Here is a 14,470-nt window from a genome sequence, read left to right on the forward strand (position 1 = left end):
GGCTCTCGCAATGTTAAGAGGATATTTGCGAGGGCTTTTCATTCTCGTAACTTTGCGATGTTTGTGTCAACAGTTTACGAGTGGAAGTTAATGCCAAGACTGATGTTGACTAATTTTGTTTCTGACATCGGGCCCCAGGAAGCTATATCAGTTGAGATGGACATGATATTTAGAATTCATCTGTAATATAAACAACTGATGATTAAACCATTTGTACAGAGGTCGCATTTGATTCGTGTAGGACCGTAGGTAATATTATGCGATTTTTCTCGACCCCGGCTATCACGAATGAGTTATGCGACAGGGTTAGCGTTAACAAAACAAATGCATGAATACCCACGTGTTAAGGCCAAATAAGCAGATATATGGATATGGCAGCAGTTTATGTTACGATTTCACACTGTGTAGCATAGGGCCTCTGCAACTGAGTTGCTTTGGTTTCTGTAAGACATTTTGTTCAGTGAAGCTACTCACTCTACTCACTCGCCCAACTATGTTCATGAAGTGGTTAGCCTTACACCGGTGCGGAGCAGGTTTCATCAGATGTAAATCGGGGTATAGACGTTCAGCCTGAATTCTAGTGTTCGAAATACTATATCACCATTGCCCTCCAAAATTGAATGAAATTATTAATTGTAAAAAAACTTTGAAATCACCATATTTAACGGGAACCTTTAAACACTTCAGATTTTTGCTATTTAAAAAAAATTCATTGTCACAGATACCTTTTTTACAATATATCTAGAAACAAATTTCGTAAATGTCCACTATTTGACCTTTGATCCTGCGAACTTAATATTTATTTTGTCAGTATAATAAATAAAAGCTGTGCCCCATCTTTAAACTGCAAGTAATGTATGCCACTTGAGCAGTTTAGTCCTTCTGTCAAGATCGTTGAGACCAACAAGCTACCCATCACTAGCTAGGAGCTAACCACTGTTCTGTAAAAAACTGATTATTTCAAACACTGACTGTAATGTGTCGTTTTGCATGACGTCAACTTACAGCAGACCACTCACAATACCAGTGAGACTTTTAGCAGCAATGCAATGCAGTCAGATGTATTACATAATTCACTACAGCTCATACGATTGTCTATTACCGCCTTCACAATTACTTCTGTCTTCTGTCTTCAACTCTTCTGTCTTCAATAACCTTATGAAACAAATAGCTGCTATTAGTTTCAACAAAGGCAACACATTGCCGAAGCATGTCTCTTTTTTATGTCACGCACACGAGGTCAAGTTTCTAACAGTCAACCCATGGTTAAAGCTGGTCGGCTATGGTCCCACTACACATGCAGCCGAATGCAACTCATGCCCTCTGAATTTTTGCAGACTTTGGTTCGTCTCTACATGGAACACTGCCCCACAGCACTGACCAAAGTTTCAGTAGATGATCTTACATTGTCTCCGCCTGTTTTTCGATCAGAGATACGACTTTTTCCTTCGCTCTCGTGCCTCTGCTTCTACTTTCTACTTCTCTGTTGGTCTTGCCTCCAGGTGCAAACAAGCTGCCCAGGAGTGAGACCGTCAGCCGTTTGACCAATTTCATTGCTTTCACTTCACTACATCTTCACCCACCACTGGCTGCTCTTAGACCTTTTGAAAAAGCAAAACAGACGTTACTGAGGGAAATGCAACGAAAGCAACTGTATTTATTTTCGCACTCTGTATCGATTTGTGCTCAACAAACACACATCAGAGATGACCATGTGGAGACTCGCTTTAATCTAACACGTTCCACGTCTTGACCAAATACTCTACCAGCGGTTCCAGGAATAAGCATAAAGTTCACGTCACATATTGGCGTGAAAACTGCATCACTACACTGAGGCAAACGACGGTCGAATCAGCATCAGGCTGGTCCACATTTATAAACGGCACTGCGGAAAGTGTAAATGTGTCTGGAAGCTTTTACATCGTAAAAGTTCAAGCTATTTAAAATTCATATGAAAGAAAACCGTAGCCACATGATATGAAAGAAACCCGTAGCCACAGCACCAGCATTCATGGCAGCAACAAACATGCAGTCAGAGAGTTGTCGCAGTGTTAATGCACAGCTCGCTACACACAGAACTTTATATTAGTTCAACAAATATTATCACTAGTTTCATCTCCACATACACATGACACAAGTCTTATTCGAACCAATATTAAGAGCATTTGCTACACATACATGTGTGTGTGTGCGAGCATGGTGTGTGTGTGCGAGCATGTGCACACATGGGTGTGAACACGTGTGTTCATTCGCTAATAGCACAAACAGACAAGCTCACATAAGCATCATTTCCATGGAACCATGCAGAGCCTAGTGAAAACAGCTGACTAGCAAGACTTTAGTTTACTGCTCACTTACATCCTACAGCCTACAACAGGTCTTTTCCCTTCCTCTCTCCTCTGCTCTTCCTTTAGAGTTAATACTAACAATCATATTTGCTACACATAACGCGTATGCTACCACCTAGACCACTGACGATACACAAATCAATTACTATATCAACATATAATCTTAACTAGTCATAAGAAAGCTTAGGTAGAATCAATGTGACATTTATGAACTGAATAACTGTAGGAATGTCTATGACTTCTCCAGTCGGTTATGTGAATATATTCTATACCTCTTAATGAAAAATTATACATTCCTTTGGGGGGAACTACAGTACACACCCCTTAAAACTAATTATTTCTGACAAAAAAAAAAGATGTACATGGATCTCCTAGTCCATCTCCATATACTGTTACTTATTCACTCTAGAGTACAGGAATGCCTCTTAGATGAGCGGTTAGGCAGACGTCTATACTCCCAACAAAAGCCACCACACAGCCGTGTGCACAGCACCACACACTTAACTCTGCTACACATCAGTAGCGGCCTGTAAATGTGGAACAATACAAACCAACATTAGTACTACCATACACACTTCAACCTTTATAGGTGATGAATATATTATTGTATAGATTCCTACACATTGTGTGTGTGCGTGTGTGCGCGTGCGTGTGCGTAGGTGCATGTGTGCGTGTCTGTGGTTGTGTGTTTAGCATCTATATAAGTTAATCAACTGCAAATTAAATAAATAATTAAAATGCATCACTAGAGCAGACACATAACATAATCTTGTTTTGCCAAAATTGAACTATGTGCTATATTCCTTGGAAAGTCAAAACACCACTCTACCAGATCAGCTGGCATGTGCACAGAATTTTTTAAACTCGTCAACACAACTCACGTGGTGAGTATGACCTGGACCTTGAACGCGAGTAGCCACGCCTTCGGTAGGAGGGTGAAGGGCTCCGCCTGTAGGGTATAAAATGAAACGTAAAATGAAACAAATAAAAATTTTTATAACCAAAGTAAACATGGATTGTGAACAAGAGGAAATCCCGAATTTGAGAACTGTGGCAGCATACACGCATGCATGCACGCACCCAAGCACGCACACACACACACTAAAGCATCCATTCTCAGGATTCTGAGTAGAAAGAAATAATCACAAGCTCTGTACCTGGTGTGACGATTTGACTGACCCATGTAGACGCCAGGAGTGGGCGTGTGAGCCCGCTGAGTGATGGAATAGTCAACACGGATTCGGCGTCCATCAACTTCGATTCCAGAACACTTTTCCTTTGCCTGCAATACGTTCAGCACACCTAACATTTGGGTCTATAGACTAACTGCGTCGACCAATTATACTATAACGCAGTGACAACTAGTGGTGAACAAGCATGGTAATGCAGTGTGACAACCGAAAACATTGACATGACTTTCAAACAGGAGTGTAGCTAGATGAAACATACTAAAACGAATGCAAATTTTAGGCAAATTTTCCACATCTTATTTTTGTTAGTAATATAAATGCAATATGATATTATTACTAGTACCTCTTCTGCATCTTCAACGTCTCTGAATGTGATGAATGCAAACCCACGTGACCTGCCCGACTGGAATCAAAAGACATATATATGATAATATACATACACAAATATGAACTCAAGAAATATTTTGCAGATCAGCACACAAATATACTTGATAATCGCATGCAGGGCTCCTAAATTGAAACAGACGTTTGCGAGAACGACACTGGTTAATGAGGAACATACAGACTTTTACCACGTTTGAGGTACAATGAAATCAAACTCATGCATCGATGCATTTTCTACACATAGATACTCACTCCATGATCATAGATGATATTGCAGTCGTCCATGGGTCCGTAGCGACTAAATATATCCCTCAAGTCACGCTCTTCTGTGTACAGAGACAGGCCGAACACACCAAGGCAACGGCTCGCAGAGGGATTGTCCTGTTTGTTGATTGTGACATGTTATAGCATTAGTTTGATCCAGGAGATTGCCACATCGCAACAACCTTCACAGACAAGCAACCCACATCTCAGCAAAACATAAGTGAACTGTACCCAGGGTTCACACACATAAGGGAAAGCATATTTCCAGGTGTATCAAGACTTAAAAAAATCATTGTAGCAATTTTATCAGAATCCAATCTTTGTGTCTTGTATCGTAGCGATTTGTGAGAAAACTCCAACACGAAGCAGATTTTATTGCTTCTCAGACAAGATAGACATGAGCCAAATTTCAAAAACCTTCCAGGACTACCCACACTAATAGTCTGTTTTCAAATACTTTCTGATAAATGTAAAATTCATTTACAGATCTGGGCAATCGCAATTTTACAGGTGAAAATATTATACACACCTCTGCTCTCCATCAAATCGATCACAACCTAGATGACACAGACTTTATGTTTACATGCACCCACGCCCTCTTACCTAGGAATAAAACTGAGCAGAAGTACACTGGCTAAGACCAAGGCTCTGCATACGTACCCTGCTGCCCATGTGCCTGCGCCTATTTGACATTGGAGACCGACTACGGCTACGATGGCGTCGCGAGTAGGGAGAGCGAGAACAGCTGCAATAACAGAGAGCATCGTTAGATCACATGTCCGGCATACACACACGTGCACTAGAGGTGTAACGATACACTATGGTCACGATAAGATACGTATCTCGATACGTAGGTCACGATACAATACTTAGTTATAGCGATACACAGATAGAAAGGTAATATATACATATATAATTATTATATGTATTCCAATACTTTATAACACAAACGTATTAAGCAGGGCTCAATTTTAACAGTCGTCCGGTCGTCCGTGACGACTGGATTTTCTCTCGGGCAACTACAAATTGCTTCCGTGGTTGTCCGGTGTCCAACCTCTATAAAATTTTATATTCATAATAGGCGCGTTCACACTGGCGCGAATAAGCGGGATGCAAATCCCGGTTTTTGCATCGCGATCGAAATACCGAGATTATTACAAGTGTGAACGGCCAAATACCACTAATAATCGAATCAGCATCGCGCTCCAAATCGCACTTTTGACTGCGATTATTTGGAAATTAGCAGTGTTATTGCGCGTGTGTGAACGCTCGCGCAAATAATCCCGGTATTTTCTATCCATCATTCCAAGCGAGTGAGCATGAGCATGCGCAGTGAGCATCATTCGGCAGTGGTATGCGCAGTTCGATAATAGAATTATCCGCTCGGCGATTAGCGCGATTATTCGCCTGTGTGAACAACGATACAATTATCTCGGTATTCATCGCGATTAGCATCGCGGTTTTTCTTGTATGTGAACACGCCTAATGTGCGCGTTCATTTTAATACGGCCAGGGTTGCACAATCCGCTGAAAAACGTACATGTCTAGACGCATTGTCTGGTTTGCTTGATACAAAGTATAACATCACGCGTTTAACAACAATGTTTCGTGTTAATTTTCAATTTTTACTCATCTGTGACTTGACACAGTGTTAGTAATAGGCGCGTTCACACTGGCGCGAATAAGCGGGATGCAAATCCCGGTTTTTGCATCGCGATCGAAATACCGAGATTATTACAAGTGAAACGCAATAATACTCACTAATAATCGCGATCAGCATCGCGCTCCAAATCGCATTTTTGACTGGCGATTATTTGGAATTAGCGCGGATTATTATGCGTGTGTGAACGCTCGCGCAAATAATCCCGGTATTTCTATCCCATCATTCCAAGCGAGTGAGCAGTGAGCATGCGCAGTGAGCATCATTCCGGCAGTGAGCATGCGCAGTTCGATTAATAGAATTATCCCGCTCGGCGATTAGCGAGATATTTCCACCTGTGTGAACACGACACAATTATCTCGGTATTTCATCGCGATTAGCATCGCGGTTTTTCTTGTGTGTGAACGCGCCTAATATTTGTAGTGTTAGTTAACTTAATGTAATGTTATGAAATAAATTTCATGCAACTTTTAATTACTATTATTATATCGTCATTGATCCAGCATCATTTACCAATTACCAATATTTTATTCTCTTCATATAATGAGTGAAAATGCGAATGCCATGTCTGCTGTCACTGCAATACGTACAAAATGTACATGATTAGGCTATTTCCATGCGGACAACCAAAACCTTGAGGGACACCCATATGCTACTCTCTTGTGTGTCCTCCGACAACCAAAAAAACTTTAAAATGAGCACTGTTAAGTGTATGTCAAAGCCATAAAAATATATAGTAAGCAATCAGTTACGTATATATCAGAGATGAGAACAGCAAGAAGGAAAAAGAGGAAAAGATAACGAAGGACAAGTACGAGGCGGCATAGCGCCAAGGTGGGAGGTGCGGGAGGGGTGCCCCCTCCCCAAGGGATCCCCAGAATTTTTTTGAGAAAAATGGACTCTGTAACGGATCTTTAGGCCATGTGGAGATACATACTAGCACAATTTAGGTATTTGCAAAAGCCATATAATATTATTTTAACAACAGATTTGAGGCTTCCCATGACCTTTTTGTTGCTAATGGCCCTGTCACACATTGACGATTTAGACCTCGTATGCCGACGTATCAAAATTCTCTAAAACGCTGGCATACGCTGAACTATCGATGTTTTTTTTCAATTTTGGGCGTATACATAGCGTATTCATAACGAGTTGGACGTATACTTAACGTATTAGTAACGTATATAGAACGTTTCGATAACTTATAAGATAACTTATACCAACGAATGCTTAGCGTGTTGCCGGCGTTCACAGCTTATGCCCAACGATAGTCTAACTTGTGCATAGCGCGCGGCAGCGTATCGCCGACGATCACGTGTCGTAGCTTATAAAAAGGCTGCCGCTCGACGTTCAAATCATAACCGCACTACATCACAGTATCAACATCACCGTCGCAGTATCAACATGCCAATACTATTTTTATATACGCAATTCCTTAAACGCTGGCAATACGCCATATACGGTAGCTGTACGTTAGAAACACGTTCAGTAAGTTCTGGGTCGTCCGGAACACGTCAAATACGTCTACATACGTCAATATGCGTTGGAGATAAGTTACACATAGGTTCAAAGCACGTTACTCATAAGTTAGAAATAAGTTTTGGGTACGCTAGACATTATTTCTATTCGTATTTCGACTTATAGTAAACTTACAAGTAACGTGTGTGAACGTGTGTCAAGATCTCATAACTTACCTACAATTATGGCCCACGTATGCGGGACGTATGGGCATACGCTGGCATACGTCGGAAAATTTTGAGCATGCTCAAATTTTTAGACAACCTCGCCGTACTACGACGTATACCAGCGTGCTTCAGCGTGCTTCAGCGTGCTCTTAACTTATACAAAGCTTACCCATAACTTATTCGACGTAGCCAGCTGTATTCACACCAAATTTTTGATACGTCCGGCATACGCTGGCTAAATCGTCAATGTGTGACAGGGCCATAATCTAGCAACTGTACATAATGGCTAACAATATACATTAAACTGGTAGAAAACAAGTATAACATTTCTTTCAAGCATGAATAATAAAAATATAAAATTGTCATGCGATGTAAAAATTTACTCAAACCATGTTAAAAGTTCACAGGCAGTACACTAATGTTTACCTGTCTAGCAGTTTAACAAATGAAACATACAACTGGCAGAATTGGTTGGTGCTGAAGTCAAAACAAATATTAATGATATTATATTGGATTGATTGGAATAGCCATTTGAAACAGAAATAGTCATCAACCCCAGGGGAAAAAAAATATTCCCCTTTTTTCTTTTTCTTTTTTTCCCCACCGGATTTGCACGATTCACGCGGCTGTCAAATCGGCAGAATTCCTCCGATCGGCGGACAATTCTCATCCCTGATATATATATATTTCTATGGCTGAAACACACCGAGACGTTCTTAGTGTGTTCTAGACTGACCTGTAATTGACAGCTCCACTCACATGCGCGCCATACACAGTGCTACAGTACGTGCACAGTAACGACACTCACCAGTCAATCAGCACTCTTTGTTTCGCGGTAACAATCTTGACAGCAATACAAGCGCACCACGTATATTTACCCAGATTTCTACGACAGCCGAGGATATTTTTGTGATACTGAGAAAGAGTTCATAAAGTAAAAGAGCGAAATTCAATTTAAAAGTAATTACATGTGCTTTATTAAATAGTTTAGCTTGCCTTATTCAATGTTTAACATCTGTATCGTTTGTATCGCGATGCAGACGCTGTGTATCGATCATCGTATCGTGGTGCGCTGGATCGTGATTCACCAAATGTATCGGTGAATCGTCACACCCCTAATGCACGCCTTCATAATATCTGCTCCCGTGTTCAGATGCACACACGCTTGATTTTCCAAAGCCAGGGCCATAATAAAAATATTGCTTGTTTGCCCTCACCCGACCGACCCGCCAAAAAGGAGCCGACTCAAAAAATTTCATTGATTTTTCCCATTCTTTTTTTTTTACAAATTGTATCACTGTGCATTATATAAATCTGTAGGCAATACATTATATCAGGAGTAGATGAAGAGGAGTATGACTGGCTAAGAACAAGAGAAATTCAACATATTTATACTCGTATTTACCTATGATTGATTTAGTGAAATCCAATAAAAATTACATCATCACTAGCGCTGAACATCCAAAATCTCATCACACTTTACTGTGTATCGATACCTCTTCTTATTATGTAGTTATAGCTTCGAACGTCAGACGTGGTTTCAGTCATAAATACCACTAAGCGACTATCGTTTACAGCCGATATAAAACAATAGCCAGCTTGCTCTCGTTGGCGGGGTTCGCCGGGGATTTGCAACTCAGTACTGTAGCTCGTAGACTGGTACTCGTTCGCCACCTTCACTCCGGCATGCGTCTATCCTTCCCTACACTGACGTTAGTGTAGCGTGTTGAAATGTCGACCGGGACCAGTCTATGTAGCTCGTAGCCCGGCGCCTTTGTATATGTACCATACCAGCCGTGCCGCGGGTTAGATCCAGTTCGGAGCTGCTTGCGAGTTGCAAATCCCCGGCGAACCCCGCCAACGAGAGCAAGCTGGCTATTGTTTTATATCGGCTGTAAACGATAGTCGCTTAGTGGTATTTATGACTGAAACCACGTATGACATTCGAAGCTATAACTACATAATAAGAAGAGGTATCGATACACAGTAAAGTGTGATGAGATTTTGGATGTTCAGCGCTAGTGATGATGTAATTTTTATTGGATTTCACTAAATCAATCATAGGTAGAATACGAGTATAAATATGTTGAATTTCTCTTGTTCTTAGCCAGTCATACTCCTCTTCATCTACTCCTGATTATATGTACCCAAGCAAAACAAAACTCAACATAAAGGTATCTCCACACAAGCACACCCTAGCTGTAGACACCATGCTGATTTTTGTAAAAAGACCCGCCTAAAAAAGAAGCCTACCTACCTAACAAACTTTTCAGCTGGGTCGGGTGAGGGCAAACAAAGATTTTTAATTGTGGCCCAGCCACACGGGCAGATTTAATGTAAGACACAGCTACGCATGTTTGGGCAAGAACACTTACCGATCCTCGAATAGCTCCTTCCTTCTGGAATATGCGCTGTGAATCATATCGTCTGTCATCTGATCTTGACCGTGATCTGCCCTAGCAACAAGAACCAATGCTATTTATGCAGTGTTCTACCAGGTAGCATAACATTTGGATTTTTTTAGCCAAATTAATTTTCTTTGACAAAATGTATGTCTTGGAAATACTACGTAAAGGTGGTATATCCTCCTTCGCACTTAATTTAGCGGATCGACTATACCACGTGCATATGCCTTAGTAATAGTATACAGTATAGTCAGTCATATGTGCCTATTATACTAGGATCGTGGCAGATCCGTAGAGTATGTGATTTACCAATTCCAAAAAGCTAAAGAGAAATTCCCCTTTTTAATATATGAAATGTTGAAGAGAATAACAACCGTATTATATAGCTTAGCAGTGTTCGAAATAGGCTATCCGTTTGTTCTCACTTGTCCATTTCCATAGAGGACAATAGATCTGTCCAGTAGCTTGTCCGCTGGACAAGCAGCTTTTATAGTACTTTTTAGAGCAACTTTTCCATTCAATCATTTTCTACAATCGCTTCAAGGCGGTTCACTCGGCGAGGCGGTGGCTCGCTGGCGAGATTTGGACATCGACTCAACACCTTGCGAGATAACCTTGATCCGGCACACAGCCAGAGCACATAAATCACCGAGCACGGTCTACTTCGACATTCCATTGGTCAGCCCATTTTGAATTGAATGCTACGCCACGTAGTGGCCGTCGTCTGTCGTTGATGCTGCAATGGAGATTGTTAGAAACCATGTGATTACTCTGCTTTTAATTGCAATATTCGTCGCCATAAATACACGGACTAAGTTTTTTAGTTCCAGAAAGTACCCAAAAAGGTTATTAGTAAATTTATTACATAAGTGATATAAAATATTACGTATATACTGTTTTTTTACTATTAGTATTATGCACTGGTGAGTTGTTTGCAACACAGAACAGCTGAACATTACAGATGTATATCTGCCTTTCTCTATGGCAGGGAAGCTTATTTGTACAATGTACATGTACAAGCCATAATCGTGTATATTAATTACTATATAACTATATGTATATACTATATATAAAATATACTTGTATACTGTTTTTATTACTATGTGACTGGCGAGTTGTTTGTCAACACAGAACAGCTGTTAGTGTTAGTGTTAGGCTGCCTTTCCTATTCAAGCGAAGCTTATTTGAAAAACCATGATATAAATTATAATTAAACAAGTGCAATAGGCACAAGGATTCTAATTGCCTTCCTTGTTACCAGGCAGATAGTCAAACAGTTCTAGACATCATGTTATACTTTCTATGGTACTGGTACTGACTACTGGTAGACATAATTTCCTTTACAAAATTAATCATGTAATCTTCTTAAGGTTTTTGGGACTATTGTGGCAAACCAGCCTATGTTGCAAGTTAAGGCGCATGTCACCTGGGACCTAGGGTATTCTTCAGGCGTGAAACTGTATGCGGGAAATTGTCATGCCACTGCTTTGTTTATGTACAGCCTGTAATCAGAACGGCAAAATTGGGCTTGTTCTAACAATCACGGAATAATGCAATGTAAATCCACCCAGTGACCAATCAGGAGTAACTGGTGTACTCGATATAAGAGAGCTTTCGCGGTTTTTTCACCATCTTGGCTTTCTGTTCATGTGTTACTCATTCCTACCGCTGCCTTAAGCGCGCTCCTATACTGGTACTACGTTCTTATTGTGTACGAATCTACATATCTCATGAGACCGATCCTGCGCGTATTCGTAGTGTATTAAAGTTTCATGTATTTGATGATTAAACACATTGGTTGAATTTGTATTTGTCTGTCTTCCTCGTTCACACCACATCATGCGACGAATCAGTCGAGTTCACAATCCAGCGATCGAATCTTAGACCAGTGGTAATAGCCGGAGGAGTTGACGGCGACACCTCACAAGGGGGATCACGCAAGGGAAAATGCAATGGAGAAGGAACGTTACACTATCGAAATGACAAAACATCATTTTGATAACTAGTTTCTGAGAAATGCTTTATTATACATTGATTATGGGAACAATATATAGAAGATGTTTACGTCATCATTATCAATGGCGTGTATGCAAGTATAACGCGGAGCTCGTATTAGGCACGTGATCGTATAAGCTATTACGGGTTCGTTACAGTCAGATACGTGTGCAAAGCCCTGAAGCCAAATGAACGTTGTAGCCACACAATACAATAACCAGAGACTACACAACACTGCATAGCTATCAACTCAAGCAAACACCAGGTACAAGCAATGCATATCTTACAACAGTGTAGTGCCCAGGAGCAGCTAGGTAGCAGCAGAAGTAACACAAGTGACTCGCGCGTTGACAGGAGTGATGTAGGATGTGCTGTCGTCTGCGGCACATTCCTATGGATGGATGATCGCTCGTGAAGTGTGGGAATCTGTGGTTGTCCTCCAATGTGGTCATTAGTATCAACAGCGAACGTATTCATTTCATGTTTATATACTCATTTCACATTCCATATTTCATACTCATATATACATGATATATATATATATATATTTATTTATATTTTATAATACAAGCTCATTGAAAATATATGTATAACTTTTGAATCTCCACCGTCATACTAACTACTACAACTCGTGTACAATGTGATTAATTAATCCAAGGCAATGCTTGGGTGAAATGTAATGCTACGTCACAATAAAAATTACTAAATAGGTAATTGAAAAGAAAACGTTTGTGCACATTGTTAGAAAGCAAAATGGGATAGGAAATAAGAAAGCGTTTTTCTTCTTTTTTTGTTTGTTTACAACATTATCGTTAACCGATATTGCATCCCGGATGGAGATACTCAACACCTCGAGCTGTTAATAGTAATCATGCCCATGAGTCACATTTGGTGTCATCGTCTGCAAATGCGAATATGACGGGAGGTGGCGAAGGTGGCAGGCCGCCTCCGGGAACGTATCCGATGGCTGGCCGCGGTTCCTTGCAAGTTGGGCCAACTCCCAAACAGAGCTTCAAGAGCTATTCGTCATACTCGGCGATGTCGGGGAAAGAGGTTGTTTTAGCTGGGAAAAAAAATTTGTTCTGAATTAACACACTTTTATCATAAAGCTGATACCTATACCTGAGATACCGTCTGCATTATTATTTCAAGTTTGAAACACGAGAACTTCTGCAAGAGAAAGCCAAATGCAATAGGAAGGCTCAGGCAGTATTGCATGAATATATAACTAGCAGATGGGTGTCATTTCATGAGAGCCAGACAATTTAGCTAGTAATACATAGTAGGTTATGGTAGGGTATTTGCGGCGAACAACCAAGAGTCAACAGTTAGATGTAAAACGATTTTAAACACGAAATACTGCATGGTCGGCGACAGGGTATCGAGTGTGGCAGCCGAGTTGAGACGTTTACAAACGTCACCGAATCATGCATCCTACACCGGTGCGCTGACTTTTAAATAATACACATGATCTATTGAAGTGTTGTTACAGAAGGTACAGAATCTGACGATTGACAATGGTGAAAATTATGATCAGCTTTTGATCATTAGTTATGGTCACTATTTTGTTGGTCTCTTCTTGAATGTTTAGTTTATATTAAGTATAATTAGATTAGATTTTGAATTATTAAGCCTTGTATTTCAAATATCACATAGTTACATACGTCACAACACAAGCAATGCTCGTAGGGTCTATGTTTGACCTGGCTCGTTTAGCTATTTCTGACTAACCCTAACGCTATATTATATACTTATAAAAGAGATTAGCAAAGCAGAGTTATAACGTCTGCATTTGCGGACTAAGTACACAGTAGTCAGTACTTAGTTAGGCTCAAGGGGTCGTTGTCGTATGAGGTACTACAGAAGTGTACCCTACCCTAACAATAACCCTAACCCTAAACATACCTCATATAAAAATATAAACAATACTAAACAACCTAAAAGTAAAACTACCTCGGGTACATATCTGTAGTACCTGATAGTGATACGACAACGACCCCATCTGCTACACTTAAGCTGAGAGGGTCTATGTCCCCCGGGGTACTGCCGGAACGTACCCTGGTACTATCTAATATGCCAGACCGTACTCGTGCCTACTCCACTAACGAGTCTAGGGAGTCGCCTACTCCTAACCTAATCCTAATCCTAACCATATCAAATAGTGACCAGGGTACGTTCCGGCAGTACCCTGGGGGACATAGTCACATAGACCCTATGAGTATGAGTATGAGTATGAGCTACACTTAGAGCCTACCTTAGCTATCACTGTATCAGTCTATCCATCACATCAGTATACAGCAACTGCCGTACACTATAGTCACTACAACTACAAGTACAACTTCCCGTCACTATATCATAGTATTACTATTAGTAATGTAAATAACCCGACAAGATTGTATTGCTGCAAGATGACAGATTCGACATAACAGCTAGTATAATATTAACACGGCTACCGATAGTCCGCAATGCAGACGTAAACGTCCGCTTTGCTAATCTGAGGGTGCGCGGTTTATCCCACCCATTACTGGGTCTGCGTCGG

General features: G+C 40.6%; 1 protein-coding gene across 1 annotated transcript in view; it reads right to left on the reverse strand.

Annotated features, from left to right (window-relative positions):
* Window positions 1-1,624: 1,624 nt before the first annotated feature.
* Window positions 1,625-14,470, reverse strand: part of LOC106810414 (transformer-2 protein homolog alpha-like) — a 27,885-nt gene continuing 15,039 nt past the window's right edge. Inside the window, exons 4-9 of the mRNA XM_014813770.1 lie at window positions 4,847-4,931; window positions 4,175-4,303; window positions 3,882-3,941; window positions 3,506-3,630; window positions 3,230-3,297; window positions 1,625-2,875 (exon numbers count right to left, since the gene is read on the reverse strand). Of these exons, the coding sequence (XP_014669256.1) occupies window positions 2,865-2,875; window positions 3,230-3,297; window positions 3,506-3,630; window positions 3,882-3,941; window positions 4,175-4,303; window positions 4,847-4,931 (478 nt within the window). The 3' untranslated portion in view covers window positions 1,625-2,864. The remainder of the gene's footprint in view (window positions 2,876-3,229; window positions 3,298-3,505; window positions 3,631-3,881; window positions 3,942-4,174; window positions 4,304-4,846; window positions 4,932-14,470) is intronic.

The sequence above is a fragment of the Priapulus caudatus genome, unplaced genomic scaffold (assembly GCF_000485595.1).
Source record: "Priapulus caudatus unplaced genomic scaffold, Priapulus_caudatus-5.0.1 Scaffold16, whole genome shotgun sequence".
Lineage (NCBI taxonomy): Eukaryota > Metazoa > Priapulida > Priapulimorpha > Priapulimorphida > Priapulidae > Priapulus > Priapulus caudatus.